The following is a 21510-nucleotide window of genomic DNA, read 5'->3' on the forward strand; positions in this document are numbered from 1 at the left end:
TTGTTTTATTCTCCTGACGCATCGAGACCATTTCGACCTGGTTGGAAAATGTTTGTTTATACTCCAGGTTGTACTGGAAACTTCTGGAGCAATGGAGTCGAAACACAATGACAAACGGAAGACTTGATGGCAAACAATGAACCTTTATTATGAAGTTACGGCCGGAGACTTGACGTGCTGCAGCCACGAGGTGACACAGCGGTTGCCTGACCAATTCTGAAGATTTCTCACCTGGTCCCAAGTATTTAGCTGGTTCTGAGAGAAGATTAAACAGTCTGCATAACAAGATAAAACAGGCACAGCACTATAACACCTCTATCAGCTGACAACAACAGGCAGGAGTGAGGAGACCAAACACAGAGAGCACCCCAAGGTGGCAGGCCTGTGCTCAGCGAGGGCAGAACTGATAAACTGGGTCAAAGTTATGGGTCGAGGAACACATTTCCCAGACAACAAGGGATTTCAGTTTTCTAACAAAGCTTACAGAAATTGATAATAAAAACCTAAATCAATCTTGCCGACTCACACAATCCTTCAGTGTGAAATAACCAAAAGAGAAACAATATGGAAAATCAAACCCAAAAAGAAGACATAAAACAAAAGACAACAAACAGATAAAAGTACAAAATGAAAATAGTGCAAATCATTTCCAGAAAAACAACGTCTGACTTTGTTTTCAGAAGCTTTACGTTAAGTATGTTATGTTTAATTTGGAGATTTTGAAGTATAAGTCTTAATATAAACCTAAGAATTAGCCACGTTTTTATGAACTGCGGACTGGCTGCAGATACCATTCTTAAACTCTGCCTCATACACGTTTTTATAGTGCCACTTTGATATTTGTGGAGATGCTGAGAGGGCCTACTTCCACATGCACATGCTTCCACTTAGTCTTGACTACCTAACAACTAGAAAAGAGAGGAACAAAAAACATGTCCTCTGATTAAGTGAAACCGGACACAATGACTACTGTGTAAGATTGAGTTATCCACAGTTTGGGATTAACGAGGCAGTGTTTGAGAAATAAGAAAACCTTCTCTGGGTAATTCATGTGTTTTTTATTGGAAAGTATAGTTGGATTTATAATCTAACATGTTCTAGGTTGCAGATATGCTGCACATTTTGCATAACCAACCAAAGAAATGTATAATGCAGAATAAATAACACAGCTACAGCTAGATAGTAAACACAGTCATTTCCCCCAAATGATTCCTTTCACTAGAATCCCAGAAGAGTTTTAAAAAAGCTTCTTAAAGAATCTGCAATCATTTACAGGCTCACAAATGACACAGAGGACATCTCTCTGGGCTCAGTTTGAAGTCAGGATTATCTATTAGAATAAATCCTACTTGTTTATTTCATGACCTGGTAGAAGAAAAGTATGGTGACGAACAGGAAACCCAGAACCCACCAGTAGGAGCCTGAAGAGAGGAAGGAAAAAAGGATTTTAAAAAGGGGTTGTCAAACATCCTCCTTATGTAGTGTGTAAATATAGTCCTTCATGGATTGGGAGCTCTCAGGTCACATGATATGGAAGATATTGACAAAAGATTTGACGTTTCAACAAAACAATGCAGAATTATCTTTAAATATTCACATCAAATATAAAATGGACTGCAATGCAATAAAAAGAGGCGTGTCCTGCTTGTCCAGTGTAGTGTGCCAATGCAGCGTTCATTTGGAGTCACTGGGTTAGATAATATAGAAGCTATAAAATCATAGTTTCCTAATGAAAAAACTTCATATTTTGTAATAAGATAATAAGACGTTTCATAAAAATAGTGAAGTATTTTCACAAGAAATAGAATAAACACTCAAAATTCCCCAAAAAGGAGGAGGGTTATATTTGATAGTATTTAAATTCAGCAAAAAATAAATAAACTTCTAATTGTTTTCATGTGTTCATGTAAGAATATTCATACAGTATATTTTATATAAACAGGAAAAGGTGGACTGACATCCCGCCCTATTGTTCTGCTGTAGTAATATCATCTGGTATGGATTTGGAGTCACTGGGTCACATGACCATGCTGCATAATACACATGTATTGTATTTTTACATCATATTTGAACCTAATATTGGATTAGACAAGATTAGACTATCTTTATTGATGCCAAATTGGGAAATTGTTTTAAATATGGGCAAGATATCATGGAGGTTCTGAAAATAATACTGGTTTCCTGTCACTTAAATGGCAGCTTACTGATGGTCCTCAAGGGACCTTTGTCCCTCTGGTGAGCTGAAACATTACTGCTTTTGTCGAAGTTTCTCATAATAACTTTAAACAACATCACAGCCACACATTATTACCTGGCTCTGGATTTTTTACAACAACACTGAGAGACAGTGGAGCGTCGAGGGCTTGGTGGGACACCCTGCAGGTGAGCCTGGTCCCAGGGGAGACGCTGGAGGGCACGGTGAGGTGAGACGACAGGGAGTACGAACCATCTCCGTGCTGCCGGTGGCTGGACAGAGAGCCCTGATCCAGGAGCAGTGTGGGCTCTGAGTCCGCAGGAGAAGGGACCACCACTCGATCTGAAAGGCAGCAGAGCACAGAGATGACCTGTCAATCATTTCATCAAACTGTGTTATAATCTTAGAAATAAAAAGCTGAGTTAATATGGCACATGCAGTTCAAAGTGCTTAATAATAAAAACAGAACACATTTATAACACAAAGGGAATGAAATGGACCAAAAGCCAGAAACTTAATGCACAAAATGTCAGAAATCAGAAGTGGAGTTTATAAAAGGGATTTGAAAGCCCAGTACAGAGTTTGCAGCTCGTCAAACAGGAACGGGACATTCAAAGCGCTTAAGAGACGTGTGAAAAGTTAATATTAACACAGTGCAATGGTAAACAGAATTGCTAAAATAATAAAGGAAATGTTACAACTAGATCTAGAAACCAGTGACAGACCTGAGCATCCAGTGGATAATATTTAGTGCAGTGGCAGCTCAGCGTCTGGGGCGGGTTTGTCTTCAAAACGAAATTCTCCTCTGAGAGGGAAACCTGAGGGGGTTCTGAAAACAAAAGCGAAGGAAGAATTAAAAGATATTTTGTGGAGTGTTTTTATAAATTGAGAGATCGGGTTTAAACCTTACGAGTGATTTGGAGCTGGATGACCTGCTGGGCGTTGAAGGGGCCGACGCTGACGGTGCAGATGTACGTCCCCTCGTCCACCGCCTTCAGCCGGGTCAGAGTCACCGAGGCGTCTCCCTCTGCGACAACCAGAGAGGCGTTCACGCTCGAACCCTTCCTTTCTGCAAGCACTGAAGACAGGAAATTAAACCGGGATAAACAAAACAATCTCAACTCGAGGTCCTTTTCTGGCTTGATTTACAGACAACATTTTGTTTGATTTATGTAAATGTGCTTTTCTTGCCCCGTTTCATTTGTGTGTTTTGTGCAGTTTGGTTCCATTTAGCTGTTAAAAGCGGTTTACATACAAGACTAGTTCCTAAAGTAAACAAATTGATGACCAGAATAATAATTATGAACATTTCCTTGGAGTCTCAGAGCTTGGTTCTAACTGAATAATCTAGCAAATTAAATGTAAAGTAATAAATGAATAACCCGTTCAGTATGGGATTACGTGGAATTACGCAAATTGATGACACAGTTACGAATCTTTCAAAGTGACTGTGTCTCAGTTTATTTCATGATATAACTCCATGACATATTTCTGCATGTTTTTACTTATATTTTAAATGTTTGAAAACCCCAACTATTCTGTAATGTCAACACAGGACTATCACAAAAGGTTGTGATTGTGAAACTTTGTCCTCAAAACGTCACTAAAAATAGGCCTTGGATTTATTTATTCATGAACTTCCATGCCACTGATTCCAGTAATGTAGCAACCTCAACATTACCGGTGCTGTCAGAGCTACAAGAGCCGTCCTCAGACACACACACACGCACGCACGCGCACACACACACACACACACACACAGCTGAATAGTTAAGAGTTGCTGCTAGTTTCTTTACCTTTATATGGTAACTTACCACAACCTATGTTTACCATTTCGGTTTACTCATTTTAGCTTTGCCTCTTTATCTGCACTGTCCCTTTACCCCACTGTGGAACAAATAAAGGGTTTCTGATTAAAGATAAAGCAGAACATCCGTGGCAGCCCTTACCCACTGTGCTCCCCTCTGCACCATCCAGCCTCGTCTTCATTACAAACACTTTCCAGCCTTTCCCCCGGTGCTGCAGTCGCCATTCGACGCCTACTTCCTGCGCTAAGGGTGTCTCCTGCTGCCTGAAGCCACAGTAGAGGAGAACATCACCTCTCAGAGGGGCGTTCACAGACTTTATGTGGGAAAACACCAGGAATATCACTGCGGGACAGAAAACAACATGATGTAATTGATGGAAATGATTCAATTAAAATTCATAAGGGATATTAAACACCTGATCTCACCCTCAGTGGGAAGAGTTCCCGAGTGGCTCAGAGGTAGACCCAGTTTACTTTGAATGAGGGTCGACTGGTCCCTCTCCACCACCAATGTCTGCAGAATTAACGTTGTGCTGAACTCGCCTCCCTCCACATTCAGAGACACCAGGAAATAAGTCTGTTCTCTCTCCTGGGTTCCATGAGGGGAGTAGCTGCTCAGTTCACACATCACTTCCTGCTCATTGCAGTCGGCGTGAAGCAACACTTGGGCATCGGGGATCTCAGGGGATGACACTGCAACAGAGGGAACGACAGGAGACATTTAAAGAGGCCCTTTCATGCTTTTGGGGTTTTCCATTTCCTGTAGTTTGTTATATAGGTTTGTCAATGGTCTGCAGAGGCTGAAATCCTAAAGTTACCCCAAAGTTTTTACGTGAAGCAGGAAGTAAAAACCTTTGGCTTCTAACAGGATGGCATCTGGGTCAGGGATTGAAGGCGGGACAAACGGAGTGAGTGTCTCCAGGGATTCGTCAGGAGCCACCGGGACGTCTCTTAAGATGAGAGTGGCTGGAGTCCGTGTGAAGTGAGCACCACCTCCCATCCCACCCATCCCGACCCCCTCCTCCACCAGGGTGCAGGAAAGTACCACATCCGCAACCCCGTCACCTGAGAAACAAAGGGAATCCTTAACATTAACTCACAACCTAGAATTAATGAATGACCAGTTTCTACTGAAGCAGGGGAGGATAACTGCATTTATCTTGATGAAAAGTTTTATTCTTTAAACATTATTACCAATAATTTATACCATATAACATATTATTGGGAAAATGGATCCACACAATAAAGTCGAGCTTTTTCTTTATTACTAGTTCTCTGTTATAAAATAAGACAGAGCTTTTACGTTTGTTTAGTTGTGTTGAGCCTAAAAGCAACTATTGATTTCCAGATTAATTGCATTTTACAAACTCCAAGTAATTGAATGAAACCCTTATTTATTCCTAAAATCTCTTCCCTCTCACACGTAAATATGATCTAGTATTCTCGGTCATTTATTAGCAGGTACTTTGATCTAATTAATTGAGGGTAGGAAGTTAAAACTATCTCCATGTTCCATTCATTTATTCCTTAAAAGTGTATTTCTATAGTTCATTAATGAAGGTCAATGTATTGGCACTTCTACGTCCATTCAGAGCTGCGTCATAAAGCCATGATAAATGAGCTTACCACAAACGCATGTCAGGAAGTATCCAAACAAAATGACTTCAATCATCCTCATGAAGTCCTGTGTCCGTGTGTTTAGGAATAAAGATTGTTTTAAGGTGAGTTAGCTATATGTATCGTACTAAAAGACAAAGTGAAACCTCTCAAAAACCCCGCAGTACTTTCACTTTTGATTTAAAAAAAACTACACAGCTCATCGCATCGGTACAATCCGCGTATTTTACAGCCTCTCCTTCATCCCATGCTTAATGTGAAATTGCGTTTCAGAAATGAATCTAATATAGTAGGAAACTATTGAGTTGTAGTTGAGCCGGTTGGCTTTGTGGAGCATGCGCAGTGTGCAGCAGCAGCAGAGGAGAGAAAGTGAAAGTGAGCAAAGAGCATCGTCCAATGAGAGAAGAGCAGGAAGCGGGTCAGGGGCTACTATGGAAAGGGCAAAGGTCAGTCGTTTCTCACACACACACACACACACACACACACACACACACACACACACACACACACACACACACACACACACACACAGTTCGCAAAATGTCTCAACCTCAAATGGAGCATTAATGAAACACCAGCTTTGGTTTGGTACCAATTTGCAAAGAATTTAACTTCCAGGATTTGTTTTCCTTGGCAAAAGTAAAAAGGTACAAAGTAGAAATAAACACTGAGTTTGTGAAGAGTCAGAAGTTGAGTCATTGATAATATTCAATAGTGGCATCCAAGGTATTATAGGAAACCATGTATAAATGTTGACCAACATGTTTACCAGAGAGAAGATCTGCCAAAACAAACGAGATACGGACATGAAAAGTCACATTTAGGTCTTTATTATGTCACTTTATTGTGGGAGCCAGGCTTATACAATAGGTATGAGATTTATTTATCAACTTGACAGATGTAAGATGTTCTTTAATAGCTTTCCTGTGACAACACATTTCACCTCAGAAAGATTTTGTAAAAAGCAAATTACGTTGTTTTTATCTCATTTGATTGTGGATGTCTTTGAATTACTGGGCATTTCAGTTCTCCTGCATGGTTTTGTTGATCCAGTTTATGTAATTTGCAACTCTGGTATAGACTCCATATGTTCCCTGCTTCCCGCACTCAACCCCCCAGCTGACGATCCCCGCCGCCCAGAAACGTCCGGCATTACTCAGGATGTACGGGCTTCCACTGTCGCCTTGGCAGGAGTCCTTCCCACCTTCAGGGACTCCGGCACAGAACATGTTACCTGTCAGGCTGGGTACCCTCTCTCTGTGCATCTGCTCCAGAGTGATGGAGTTCATGCATGTACTCTGCTCCACTATAGGAATCTGCACAAACTTCAATTTGTTTGTCAAAGTCCGAATGTTTGCGGCATTTTCTGTTATGCCAAATCCTGACACCATTCTGAAAAAATATACAAGAAAGTGCAATCAATAGAAATTTGGAAGATTCACATGTCGGTATCACAAGGGACAAACAAAAAGACAATTCCAAAGCAAGATAATTGTAGGCGGATCAAGAAAACAGTTGTTTCTTTACCCCATCACACCCGAAGTGTATATGGCATCCTCTGCTGGCAAACATATGGGCATAACGGATGAGGTGAAGGTGACTGCGTCTTGCAACTTAATCAAGGCAATGTCATGGTTGTAGTCTTCGAAGTTGGGGTTGTTGTAATCAGGGTGAATGTGGATTGAAGTAGCAAGTACAGGAGAGCCCAACAAGGAATTAACCTGAGTGAGTCCCATGTACATCTGCAAACAGACAGCATAAGAGGAAATAAGTGGACTTGTATTTGGGGATAAACATAACTACAGTGCCCCACCTACAGTACAATGGTGGACAGTAACTATGTACGATTCTTAAGTAAAATGTTAAGGTTTTTGTACTTGTACCTGAGCCTCTCAATGTCCTGCTACTTAATACTTCTACTCTACTAGAATTGTTCGACATATATTATACTTTTTACTTTGAAATTCACAAGCTACAAGCTAAACGTCTTCGCCTGCGGGAACAATAAGTACCAAAATAAAGACTAAAAGATGTTGTACATCTTTCTAAAATGGACTGTTGCAGAAGTGATAGTTTTTATTCCCTTTGCATTTACGTTTGCATTTTGATGAGTAACATTTGAAGCACTTGACTATTTGAAGCGTATTTCTACTGCAAGTTCTCCTCCCACCTCTGCACGCTTACCCGAACAGAACTGTTTGATACTAGCATCCCATTTGACATTAGGTTATGAGCTGCAGTCATGATCCAGCGGTCTGCGATCACCACGCCTCCTCCTCTTCCTCCATTTACACTCAGGAGCACCTGCCATGGGATGGTGTCGTCTGGAGCTTCACTGCCTCCAATGATCCTCTGATAGCCAGGGATGAGCTTTGTGGGCTGGCCACAGACTGGATGGAAAAGAGAGGCATATATACTGTTTATATTCATATTCAAATTAAGATCTAGAGTAGCTTTTTATTTTGTAATAAAAAGTAATACCTGCTATGCATGCTGGACTGACAACAATATCGCTGTTGGATCTCCACTTTCTGTCGGCCTGACAGGTGAAGACAACTGCAGAGAAGAGAGAGGGTCAAAAAGGAAAATCGGTGAGTTGAGTAAAAGTGTGCTCCAGTGTGGTTCAGTACGCTGTGACATCACTGCTGGGCGTGGTAACAGAAGAAACAGGGCACGCCTGAACACACACATCAGTAATGCTTTAAAAGGACAGTGAAACAATGGCTGCCTTCCAAATGCCTGCATCTGTTACCTTAGTACTTTCACTGTGTACTGCAGCTCCCTCACTGTACAGACTGTTGCACGCTGTATGCGTACAGTAGGACATACTCTTCACATTCCCTGTTTGTTCATATATCCGCTGAGCAAAGGATTGTGGGTCAAAAGAGCCAGAAAAGCAGTACTTGCTTGCATATTGCAAAATGTGACGGGATGCAGTAGAACTTCCTGGTATTTTTGGGAGATACTAAATCATTTTCTGGCATATCAAAATGTTGAGTAGTGTAGGTATTGGAATGCAGGAAATGTTTTTAGCTTGTAATACTTTTCTGTTTAAGGTAGCTTTGAATGTTTTAGCCCGTTTGATTAATACTTTGCTTAAAATGTATTAAAATATATTTTGTATTAAATACATTTCCATATTTCCATTGATTTCTATGTTGTCTGCACACGGTAAAATCTTCCTCCGGTTGTAAATTCGTCCCATTAAACACCAACTCTGCATGACTTTTTGCAAAAGACACAATATTGGTTAGATGCAAAGCAGTAAAGAAATCAATCTGCCTTCAAAGTGCATTACCAGTTCCACGTACAGTACGTTTCAGGAGTCTGCTACGGAGACGGAGGGCTATGGCTGGTATAAATAGTGGGAAAACTCTTACACTTTACATCATGACATATTATACATCAATATCTCACCATTCATGCCTCCAAGGAGAGAGTAAAATGGTTCATTACAGTGATACTGAACAACAGAAAGGTACTGATTCCTGGATCCGGACAGTAAGGTCACCCCTCCGTTCAGCAGAGGTTCAGGTTCTCCACAATCAAGTACTGCAGAACAAATACAACCAGGACATATTGATATGTTGCCAGAGAAACACAGGACATTATGAAGAGCACTACACTTTAGACACTTTCCATTCATGTTAAACTGGAGGTTTTGACGGAGATTAAAGGTAACGCACTGTGGCATTCTGGGAGAGGAAGATGCCACTGTCCGTCGCTTTGGCACATGGTGGAGAACGCCTCAACCTCCTGACCATCCTGAAAAAGAAAAGGGGGGAACTTATAAAACAGCCTTTTTTTGCCCTCCATGAGACATTGAAAAGAACAAGTGTTCCTCTAACCCTCATGAGTTTGTATCCTTGGTTGCAGCGCACAGAGATGTAGTCTCGGTACAAATATTCGGTCAAGCTGGGGGTGACCCGCCCATTATCCACACTGCCAGGAAGGGGACACTTCACTCCTGGAAAAAATATCAAGCAGATATGAATCATAAACTGCATATACAGTAAGCAGGAAAATGCTTGATCTAGAGTGCTGCAGGAATGAGTCCTCAAACCCAGACATGAGTTAGCAGTTTTGCATTTCAGTTACTTCATCAAAGTCTATGGCTCATGTCGTTTTTGGCAAGATGTCTTAAATAAGGTTCAGCTATTATTCAAAATCCCCTTTTTAATGTGTTTTATAAATGAATATGTGTCCCCGATGTGGTAAGACATTCGGAAAGTTTCAGGAGAAGACATTTGCAAAATTTGAAATTGAGATAATCAGATTGTGATCCACATCCAAGTGTTTGAGAGACATGTTTTGTATATATCTGAGATCTATAATATATTGATAAGAAAATGTTTATTAGGGGACCTTTAACACAAGCTGAAAGAGATTTTAAAATGTTATACTAAGGCATATAATAGATCAGTAAATACCCCACTCTTGAAGTTTGAGGCATTAATGTGTGTGGAGAAGGTTGGTTACTTCTGGAAAAATAAATAGAAGGATGTTCAGTTGTAAAGATTATCTTGTTAAACAATTATAAAAGTTAAAAACTCATAAAAAATTGTGTTTGCAACCAAGATTATCAAAATGCAATGGAAAAAATCCAATTGCTTTTTTGTGAATGGAACCAGAGCCATGCTAATTTCAGGGTACACCAACACAAATATATCCTCCCTGCAGCACTCTTATAGCAGTTCCTCTCCCCCTCACTGTATGTGCTGTAGTCCAGGCTCCAGCCTCTGCTCAGTCCTTCACCGTCAGTGTGGTAGTCCAGCTTGACCTTGTTGGAGCTTGTGACTATCAGACCTGGACTCGTTCGTCCACACATCTTCCAGGGCTCTCTGTCTGGGATGGTCACCTTTTAAACAGACACTGTTTAGTGCTCTGTGTTTTTCCCATTTATTCATATTAAATGTATGGAAGTTGCTCGTCATTACCTGCAACCAGTGATGGGGACAGATCTGACCTTGGTCAGTGTCCACGCTCTCGATGTGGAAGTTGTCAGTGAAGTTAAGAGTGACAGTGAAGCCCAACTCTACAGAAATAAAGTACTGACAGGACACACCATGAGGTGGGGGCTCAGGATATCCTGGACTGAACAGATGTCCCTCTGGCTCATCATATATACCGCCGCCGCAGGATACTGGGAAATCACAAAGAGAAGATTGAGGTTAAATCAGGTCCTTCCTTCAGGGTTCACCATCAGTGGCTCATTCGTCAGCTGTTTAGCTAACTGGTACCATCTATTCACGTGTTCACTCCTCAAAGGAGGTTGTGTTTTCCTTTCAGCGTGTCTTTTTCTAAGCAGATATGGACAATACAGCAAAACTACTGGCCCACCTGTTGATTACACTTGGTTAGAGTGTGTAGCATGGCCCCGAGAAAGAAACCACTAACATTTGTAGTAGATGTGGATCAAAGGCTGATGAGAATAAAAACAGAATCGTCTGGAAAGAATGGTTCCAGACAGAGGAAAATGTACCTGGAGGCCTCACATTTTGTTTGTAGCCCACATGTTGATTCCCTCTAACGACTTACAGCTCATAGACCGTCCCAGTTCATCTGTACAATACTCACACATACAGCTGCGCTGGTCTGAGCGGAGCTCATAGCCGTGGTGACAGGAGCAGATGTACGAGCCGAGGGTGTTGAGGCAGATCTGAGAGCAGAGAGGACCTGAGCCGTCTTCAGGATCTGGCTCAGAACATTCATCTATGTCTGATAATGAAAGACACGTTGGGTTAACGGGATGAGGATCAGCGGTGGAAGAGGGACCTTTGATACGTTCTTCTTTTAGTTTTTTTTCCTAGCGCAATACACACGCTCAATTTGCACAAAAGGTAAGTGTTAGGTTCTGCCGACACTAAGGAGTGTAGCACTTTGTCTTATCCAACCCTACAAAATACATTTTATCAAAGACTGTTGTTGTTGCATTGTTCTGTGTTTTCTGTTGTTGTTTATTGTGCTTTGCTGCAAGTCAAATTTCCCCTTGTGGGCAATAAAGATGAACGAAGTGCTTCCTGTAATGGCAATTTTTATGTTTCCAATGTCCTCTTTTCTCGTTGCCACTAATACACAGGAAGAGCTCTTACCCAGACACAATGCTAAATATTTAAAGTGGTTTTATGCATTTTAGTTTGTCGTTTATAAAAGTAGTTGTACATAGACTGTGGATTAGTAGGAAGTAGAGTTGTTGTCCACCAATCAGAAGACACAGTTTGTGGTTTGATCGCCAGCCCCTGCAATCAACATGTTGGGGAAGATACTGATACTATAGAGAGGAACGTACCATGTTTCCCAATTTTGCAAGTAGTAGCATTCATGTGGTATGGTCTGTAGGTCCAGAAATACGTTTGTGCGCCCCGTCTTTCTTGGCCTCTATTTTAACTTACATTGCATCTATCTATCACCAACAAGTGTCCGGAATAGGATATATCTAAACAAAATAAGGTGACATGCCAACGATAAACACATTTGGCTGCTAGGCTACCTATGGCCTGGTATTGAGCGGAGAAGCCGACGTTCTGGTGGCGCTCCGGGTTGTTGTCGTCGCTCTGGAATACGAGGCTGAGTCTATTGCCTGGAGACAAGATGGGGCTGGTTGCCGGGGTGATGTCCTTCAGCTGAGTTCTCATGGCCACAAAACTTCCCGAGGATCTTTGTATCATAGAAAAGCTGAAGGAAAAAGATCATGTAAAATACACCATGCAGCTGAAGCTACTGCAGAGTTAGTCAGAGTCACCGAAACAGGAGACAAAGTCGCCTGAGTTAGATTTTGAGTTCAAGTCTCAAATACAACTCTTTACTTACAGCTTCTATAATCAACTTTGTCATATTTAACATGAAATGACTTAGTATTAACAAAGGGGTTGCTTGTTATGACAGACCCACAGATTGCATCTCCATGGAGGTAATTTTAGCATCTTTCAGCTTTTTGTTTTGGTCAGCCGAGACCACAACAGAGCTAAATGTTTGTACCTTGAGACTACAAACACCATTCATTTGTCAAATTTTAATAACTTTGGGGGGAAAATATATGAAAATATTGAGTTTAAAACTCAGAAGTGGCATAAAAGTGTAACTTCTGTAGTAAATGGTTCTAGTGTATTGGAAAGAATAAGAATTTGTCACCAGCGAGCACAAAAGAAAAAGTGGTTTGATTACACAAATGACGTCACTAAATAGGAAAGGGGAGGAAACATTTACCAGAGACCTTTGCAAGGACACAAACAGAGCTATTTTGTAATACCCTTCATGCACTTAATTAAACTGGGATACTCTAAAGCCCATTCTGGGAAAAACAGCAAAAAGAGGTTTTGAGTTCATTTTTGGAAGAACTATTTTTAGGGGGAAGTTGTCAAAATTTAGTCAGGTTTTTAAAACTGGCATCCAAGTCACAGTCAGGGGTGGAGGAAGTATGTCCTATTTAAGAAAAACTAGCAACACTAAATTGTAAAAATATTGTTTTAAAAAAGTTTGATTTCAAAAGCTTACTTAAGTAACGTACAGAAGAATTGGCATTGCGATAAACTATACTACGCTATATACTTGTTATGTGTTTTGGCCCATTTCAGATTTATATTAAATGACTGGATTATGATTATTGATGTATTAATGTGTCTATCAAAGTAACTCAAGCTGTCAAATAAATGTAGTGTAGTAAAATGTGAAATAAAAGCTCCCGAAATGCAGTCAAGGTATAAAGAAGTAAGTAGTAAAGTAAATCAAAATTGTACATGAGTATTTAGTTATATTACACGGCACTGGTCAAACTACTACACTACAACTCTGGTCTTTAGTTGTGGGATTTCCACTGTATTGAAATAAAGCTCTGACTGTGAGGGAGTCGTAGAAGCAGCCTGCAGAAGCCTCGATGTCCAGGTGTGTGAAGGTGAGTGTCATGCGGTATCCCTCCGGCACGCTGAGGTCCCACTGCTGCTGCAGGTTGGGGGGGTACGGCTTGGGGTACTGGGGGGACTGGACCCCCCCGTGCATTGCAGGCTCGGGGTCGGGCAGTCGCCGGCCCCCACACACAGACATATACAGGAACCTGGAAAAAGTGCAAACACAGTTAAATCAGTTTGTTATCATCTGAACTGCTGGTCCAAAGTTAACGCAAACAGAAAGAGTAAACAAAGTGACGCAATCAACACAACTCTGGCAAGCGCATATTGTGAAGGCTTTATATGTGGCATACTGAAAGGCAGACATACATCAAAACACTGCTTATCTGTAACATTGGTTTTACAGAAGAAAACACAAGGTGATAAAAGAAGCAGCTCAAAAGTGACAGCAGCAAATCAAAGTTAATTCTGGAATTAACGTAGACACTAATGACGATAACTATTGAAGTAGAACATAAAAATGGGTTGGAAAAACAAACCCAAACTTACAAGATGATACAGGCAGTCCACCCCATCGCTGGATTTAAGGATTTATCCGTGAGTGAACTGATCCTCTGCTGTAGAGGGAAATGTCTCAAATGAAACGTTGATGTCTGTCGTTTGCAGTGTTTAGCAACTCTCCGCGTTAATGCCAGGAATAAGCCTTGTTTGTTTTGGCAAAATCAAATGAGTGCTTGCCTTTAAATGTGAAAAAACAGGGACAATGCAGAAAATAGTGTCTTTGAAATAGACAATCAGGGAGATCTTTTGAACTTTACATGCATTATATATTATTATTATTATTAATTGAGAAAAACTATACTGATTTATTTGAAAGGTCCAATATTTCAAGCTCATTCCCCATATACCTAATTCTATCACTAGATGGGGCTATTAGCCTTTTTCAGCATCTTCAAACACAAGAGCAAAGTTTCGAGGTTAGAGGTTGGTCAAACATTATCACCAGGTCAAAGGCAATCATACATTATTTATATATTTAGAACCAAATATATATCAAATTAGAGAAAAATGACACGCAATTTGGTTTGTGGTTGTCTATGTACATTTCTCCTGTACAGAGATGGGAGAAGTACTCAGATCTTGTACTTGAGTAAAGTAGAAGTACTCAGGTCTTGTACTTGAGTAAAGTAGAAGTACTCAGCTCTTGTACTTGAGTAAAGTACAAGTACCAGAGTGTAGGAATACTCTGTCACAGTAAAAGTATTCTAAATGTTCCTCCAGTGAAAGTAGAAAGTACTCTCCTCTAAATGTACTTAAAGTAGCGACAGTAAAAGTAGTCATTGTCTGATTGGTCCATTTCAGAATAATATCTCTGATATGTTTTATAATGATTGATCATTAAAGTGTTCTCAGAGCTGGTAAAGGTGCAGCTAGTTTGAATGGCTTCGTATACTGCAGGGTAGCTGCTGGATTTACTGCAGGTGAACTACAGTCTGATTTAAGGGAGATTATATTCACCATCATTAATCCTAATCTGCCTAGCAACTAAAGGGATTCAATAAATGTAGTGGAGTCAAAGTACACCATTTAACTCTGAATTGTAGGGGAATAGAAGTACAAAGAAGCATAAAATGGAAATACTCAAGTAAAGTACAAGTATCTCAGGACAGTACTTGAGTAAATGTACTTAGTTAACTCCCACCTCTGCTCCTGTTCAGCTCTACAAATGTGAACACATGAAGGAATGTCTTTGATATAAAGTAAAAATGTATAACAGGAGCTCAACATAATGAGTTATGAAGTTTATTGTTTGATGTGAGAGCACGCCAGTATCAGTGAAACAAACAGCGCTGATTAAAACACAAAGATATGAAGTGTGTTCTGAACCCACATTCTCTGCAGTATATCTGCAAATGTGTTCAATACAAAAGTTTAGTATGAAGTCATAATGTGATCATGCTTAATGTTGTTAATGTTGGTATGTCTACAATATAACAGTCTATCAGAAACAGCTGAAAGGATCCGAATCAGTCTTGGATTAATGACATTATAATGGTTAGTAAAATAGTATTTTCTCCCTCGTCCGTCTCTTCTAGGATTGCTCTGCTGTATTTATTGTCTCCTTGATCCAGCCGACATAATTCTCCACCTTGACGTAATAACCCTTGAAATTCCTCTTACGACAGCTGGCTCCCCAGGACACAATGCCGGTCAGATAATAGGGCTCATTGCCTTCGGACAACATGGGCATCACCAGCGGACCCCCACTGTCCCTCCTGCAGCTGTCCGCCGTAGGAGAGCCAGCACAGAACATGTTACTGGTGAAAATCATGCGTTTGGTAGTTATTCCTGTGTTCTCACACTCTGCAGTGGAGTAGACCCCAATGTGAGCGTATTTCAGGCTGGCAGAAATGGCTTCTGTTTCCGTCCCCCCCCAGCCTGACACTGTGCCTTGTTCACCTTCCACCAAGCCCCTGTTAGGCTCCGGCAGACAGACGGGAAGGAGGTTTGGGCCGAAATTCACTCTGGAAGAGAATCTGATAAGAGCAATATCATGGTTGAAATTGGTGCGATCTGCAGTGCCCTGGATGTAGTTGGGATGAATGATGATCCTGTCAATGTCCAAGGCAACTCCTTTAGGCAATGTACCTCCTCTTCCTCCGTCTACCAGTCCACCGTACAGACGGTAGGAGGTTACCTTATCCCCTTCCACTACATGAGCTGCTGTGACAGCCCATCGGTCACTGATCAGTGTGGCTCCTCCTCGGCGCCGACCTGTAACCAAAAGCTGCCAAGGTATCTCTCCCAGGGTTGCGTCCTTACCTCCCAAAATTCTTCCGGTACTTGCTATGTGTCTTTCAAGCTTCCCGCATACTGAAAGACACCAAAAAATCATCAATAGATTCATAATATCAAACATTTTGCTAATAGTTAAACTATAAAAGGAACTACATCACGGTAGCATGACCCCACGTCAACACCGCTAAGCTAAAGGTGGCTAACAGTTGGCTTGATGGCGTTTAGCAGTCTAATATAGGCCTCCATTTATACAAAGAACAGCTTTGGATAGTCTCAGTGGGGTATTTAGTGAGTTACTTTATGTTGTAGTACAAAATGTGAAAATGTTCAGCTTGATTTAACCAAAAACCTAATTTAGGCCTCCAATGAAAAGACGTAGATTTTGAGACAAGGGAACAGGAAGTGGTAAAATGTAGGGATGCATCGATTGAAAAAATGTCGGCCGATGTTAGGACTAGAAACTTTGCTGATACTGATGGCCGATGTTTTACTATGTAAACTGTAATAGTACTATACTGCAGATAAGGCAGCCTATCCCTTTAAGAGAGAGAGTGGGGGATACCTTTGTGCATGTGTAAGAGCGAGAGAGAGGCGTAGCCAACCATAGTATGTTTCTGGAAGTTAACGGGAGTAGCAGCAAGTATAACAAAGTCACAAAGATAAACGACGGCCTCCCAAGAACACTGAATGATGGATTTCATTTACCATACACCTGCAACACGGGGCAGAAGTCCTGTAGCATGCGCAGCGTGCAGCAGCAGCTCCTCAAAGACGAGAGGAGACGTGCTCTCTCTCTCCCCCTCCCCCCCTGAATGACTTTAAAGTTACGGCAGACCCACAGTCACTGCTCTAACCCTTCAAAATGATGCCCTGACTTCAGATTTGGTCCGTCAGATTTAAAAATAACAAATGTGCCGATGGTGGTAAATAGGGCTAACATCGGCCGATGTCTCACCGATGTATCGGTGCATCCCTAGTAAAATGCTAACTATTTCAGGGTTTTGGGCCTCAAAATCAAAAATATATATTAAAAGCCGTACCTTCAATGCATTTCGGCATTTCTGTTTTGCCGCTACTTGATACCCAATCACCGCTGGCACTGCAGGTGTACGTGTCTGAAAGATAGAAGAAAGAGTAATGGGCAAACAACAACACCAGAAAACGATTATGTCAGACAATAGATGTGTACAATCTATTTATATATAATTACCATCTCCGTCCAGTGTGTAGTACTTGGAGCTGCAGTGAAACTGGATCTGGTCTTTGTACTTAGTCTGGGTGTTCTCCGAGTCCACCAGCTGAAGGATGCCATCTTCTAGGATTTCAGGATAACCGCAATCAACCGCTAAATGTGGACCAATAAGAAAAGTGTGTCAAAGTTTGTATGGAAACAAAAAAATCAGGATGCATTCTGCAAATAAAAATAAATCGATAGTCAGACTCACGTTCACATTTGTGATTGGGAGTCCATACGCCTATGTCCTGGCATGTGGTATCATACCGGGTCTGGGTGTCTTGCTGTTTTCCAAAAGGAGGACTTCATTAGCATCATAAATACATGACATTTAAATACATTTAAAAGGTTCTTTACACTCACACTTTTTGCAACATGGCCTAGATCACAAGTAACTGTCACGGTTTCACCCCGACGATACTCTGCCCGCTGAGGAGTCACAGTGGAGTCAGAGGTCACCACCGCGGGACAGACCTTATCTGCAATCAACATGTGAAAGGAACAATTGGGATACTTTGTGATCAAACAAACAATCTTGATATTGTGTGTTGCAGTAATGAGTCCTAAAAAACTGAAATTAGTCAGCATTTTACCCCTTCTAATTGCCCTGTCTTCAAGATGTCTGAAAAACCATCTGTCAATGACGTCTGTAATTTCCCCCTCGTGATCTGATTACATGTCTAAAAAATGTCTAAATGAGACTACTAAAGGTCATTATGGCAAACATTAAGCACCCTTAGCTTAGCGGTGGTGACATAATGAATATAGAATATGTAGAGATGACCCTCCTGAACACAGCGAGTTAGCATTGTGTGTTTTCCACAGATCGTATTCACTGCAGTATTCTGAAATTCAATGGAAACATCCCATCCTTTTTATCGCGGGAGCCCTTTTGAGGATAACTTCTACTGTGTCCTGTCTCGTGTGAGGAGGATGCAGTACCTCTGGTCCTGAAGGCCAGACTGAAGCCTTTGTTAGTGCCGTAGCCATCAGAGGTGAAGTGGATTTGAACATGATGAGAGTGAGTGAGAAAGGGAGAGGGGGGAGGCGTGTTGCCGCAGAACGACCCCAGAGTCCCAGAGTGATTCTCAATCTGTAAATACAACAACAAAGGTGATGTCTCACAATGTACCTGACTTCCTCTTCTGTCATGTGGATGTTCACAAACTTAAAAGCTCATACTTTAAAGAGCCAACTCAACACCTTTTCAGTTTGGCTTATAATTGAATAATACAATAACATTTCAATTAACAATACAAACGTTATTGAGGTGGAATATTTTTTAGGGTGAGAAAGAAACCATTCAAAGTTTTCATATGTGAATAGTTCCTCCAAATATTACTAAATGGAAAAATCCCCAAAGATGATTAACAGAATTGGAATGAAATATGATGCATTAGTTTTCAAACCGGTTACAACATATGTTTCCGAATTTCCTCTTTATATGCTGCTCTGTAAAGAGAAACTCCACACCTACCCTCAGTATGTCTATGCATTGCCCATCAAGGCTCTGCTCCACGTCGAAGACCTGGTTGAAATGCAGCTCCAGCTGCAGGGTGGCCCCCACAGACAGAGTGTACTGACATTTTGCATTCTCTGCATATGAAGCCGGCCACGAGGGGCTGGAAATGTCCCCTTCATTCTGCCCCGACAGATCCTCGGTGCAACCCACTGTGATGAACATAACAGTTAAGCATCATCATCAGTTCAATCCAGTCATACAAACAACACAATCAGCCATTTCTAGGGAACGTGTTCCCCTCCCCCGGCTTCCTCTATTTCCCCAGTTTCGCTTCATGTTTTAGCTTCCTTGATCCCTCTTCTGCTGCCTGATTTGAACTTACCATTCTGTTCACTGTTGACTGATCCTAAATCAAGAGTAGTTGTACTACCTGTGCAAGTGTGTTTGTCCACGTCCAGGTGGTAACCGTGGCGACAGGAGCAGTGGTATCCTCCGATGTAGTTGTGACAGAACTGAGTGCATCCGTTGTCTTCGTCGTTCACACATTCGTCAAAGTCTGAGGAAGAAAATATATTAAAGGGGTGAAAAACATACTTTTCAGTGACTGAGGACATCAATCTGGGATTCAACAGAGCTTACGATCCCAACAACTGTGAAAGAGGAACAATCCAATCAGCTATTTTGAGAGCTGCCTCAGTCAGAAACCATGGGATTTGTCAACCTATTACAATTTGCTTCCCCTTTTTATGCCAGAAGATTCCTCAGAATATGCACATGTAGAAACATACTAAACTCCAGCCATTTGGCATGAAATGCAACTCTCAAACTAATATTAATAGTGGACACACCACTCTTGTGTCCTTACAACAAAGACAGTTAGCTTAGCTTAGGGGTAAAGGCTGAAAACAGAAGGGAAACCGCTGGCCTGGCTCTGTCCAAACAGAGGATGTAAGACAGGATTTAGATGACAGCACCTTTGAACTGAAACTAAAAAGCCTCTAAAACGCAGGATATTTATTCATCTACTTTTAAAATGATGCTTTCATTAACTTGTTTTGCTTCAAACTGAAAACAAGACAATTAACAATCATGACATCAAAATATTTCAATATGTAACGTTTTCAATGTCAGCTTTATAAACTGCAACCATTATGATTGTTCTCTAAAAAGATCTCCTTCCTAACGCTTTAAATAAAACACAAGGATGAAATACATGCACGTACAAACTGAGCTCTCCTGGGGAAAAACTAAAAGGCACTAATACAATGTACTTAAACTGAGTGGACTTGAACTCTAGACTTATTATTTCCCTTATTTTTGAAGTTTCCCAAGTCTCACCTTGAAGGGTATAAAACCCTTTGAAGCCGGTGTGTCTCTTGGTGTTTGAAAAGTCGGAGTGGAAAGTAAGAGAGAGGCAGCCCCCCGAGGCGGAGAGCAACGTGGGGTTAACAGTGGACTGAAGCTCCTTGTATCCCCGTTTACCACACAGCACTGAGATTAGGTTTCCATTTGAAAACACCTGGAAGAGAAGGTAGAGGGTAAAACAACGGACCGATATCAGTCACCAACCTTATTACCAGTTCATCTCGACCCCCTGACCTTCACTGCGTCATTTTCACAGTCCTGGCTGTCCTCCAGGTCCAGGTGGAGGAGCTGGATGGAGAGGGTGTGACCTTTGGAGGCACACCGGCTCCAGTTCAGACTGGAACCGGGCGGGTATCCATTGGGATATTCTGGAGATTCCACCCATCCCAGCAGCATGGAAGAGGCCGAGTGGGAGAGCAGGAGGAGCAGGAGACTGAGGGGGATGTATGGAAGATAAGAAAAGTCAAGGGGACGTTGTTAACAGAAATGAAGGAGAAAGTGGAGGACAAGGTATTACTCATCTTAGAGATGCACAATTTATTAAAGTTTCATAAAAATTGCAATATGGACTAGCTCAATATTCAAATGAGAGGAAGCACAATATTTGTTTCAAAGGCTGAATACAGTATGCGTTAGAAACATTTTGAAATGAAGTAGTAGCTGTAGAGATATTACGGCCTACATTGTACTGACTTAACCAAATGTTTGTTACAGAATCACATCACAATATCTGTTCAAATAATCACAATTAGTTATTTATTTCCAAGTCAGCCCCAGAGAAAATCTACTATCACACAAAAAAGACTTAAAAGCCAGAGACATCGATGCTATAACCAAATCCATTATTATTTCTCCATCTTAAGGCTCTCTGTCCATCTCTAACACATCGTTAAGGTGTTGGAGTCGGTCTTATTGTAAGAAAAATGCAAAAAGTCAAACCCACCTTAATGGGAACATCCTTATCCGATCAAAACTCCTCACAAATAAACTACTCCGATATCTCTCCTTCCTCTTTTTTCTTTATAATTTGTCTCAATTTGTCAATGTCTTGTGCTGCACCCTCTCTGAAATTGTGCTAGCGCAGGCATTTTATATGTCTATTTGTAGCCTGCTTTTTGTAAGTTTGCAGTATTGAGGGAGTGACTGCTGGTAAGTGGAATGGAGGACAGACTGAGCCAAAAACATTTA

General features: G+C 41.2%; 3 protein-coding genes across 3 annotated transcripts; all 3 read right to left on the bottom strand.

Annotated features, from left to right (window-relative positions):
• Positions 1–123: 123 nt before the first annotated feature.
• On the bottom strand, positions 124–5968 carry tapbpl (TAP binding protein like). The gene is given in 9 exon segments (XM_063878348.1): positions 124–1421; positions 2312–2521; positions 2524–2536; positions 2920–3023; positions 3105–3272; positions 4144–4344; positions 4428–4694; positions 4854–5066; positions 5628–5968. Coding segments are annotated over 9 exon segments (1296 nt in total). The 5' UTR covers positions 5680–5968; the 3' UTR covers positions 124–1353.
• A 464-nt stretch (positions 5969–6432) lies between these two features.
• Positions 6433–14182, bottom strand: LOC134861243 (complement C1r-A subcomponent-like). The gene is given in 14 exon segments (XM_063878288.1): positions 6433–7010; positions 7146–7360; positions 7803–8008; positions 8100–8174; positions 9036–9170; positions 9305–9383; positions 9467–9585; positions 10329–10476; positions 10556–10761; positions 11196–11336; positions 12109–12214; positions 12216–12293; positions 13455–13668; positions 14012–14182. Coding segments are annotated over 14 exon segments (2118 nt in total). The 5' UTR covers positions 14038–14182; the 3' UTR covers positions 6433–6640.
• A 1067-nt stretch (positions 14183–15249) lies between these two features.
• Positions 15250–21496, bottom strand: LOC134861245 (complement C1s subcomponent-like). Its single transcript, XM_063878290.1, has 11 exons — positions 21266–21496; positions 20557–20755; positions 20296–20476; positions 19388–19513; positions 18973–19166; positions 18438–18588; positions 17859–17974; positions 17707–17779; positions 17472–17606; positions 17302–17376; positions 15250–16336 (listed from the first exon to the last, which is right to left on the bottom strand). The coding sequence occupies exons 1-11, from the start codon at positions 21277–21279 to the stop codon at positions 15555–15557; spliced, it is 2046 nt and encodes a 681-aa protein (XP_063734360.1). The 5' UTR covers positions 21280–21496; the 3' UTR covers positions 15250–15554.
• Between the last annotated feature and the right edge of the window lie 14 nt (positions 21497–21510).

Source organism: Eleginops maclovinus, chromosome 3 (genome assembly GCF_036324505.1).
Source record: "Eleginops maclovinus isolate JMC-PN-2008 ecotype Puerto Natales chromosome 3, JC_Emac_rtc_rv5, whole genome shotgun sequence".
In the NCBI taxonomy this organism is placed as follows: Eukaryota; Metazoa; Chordata; class Actinopteri; order Perciformes; family Eleginopidae; genus Eleginops; species Eleginops maclovinus.

Excerpts from the sequence above, each read along its gene's own strand:
- LOC134861245 (XM_063878290.1), bottom strand. Across the intron at positions 19,167-19,387 it reads GGACAAACACACTTGCACAG|TGGGTTGCACCGAGGATCTG; the intron begins GTAGTACAACTA and ends TGTTCATCACAG. Across the intron at positions 16,337-17,301 it reads AATGCCGAAATGCATTGAAG|TATGCGGGAAGCTTGAAAGA; the intron begins GTACGGCTTTTA and ends GGTGTCTTTCAG.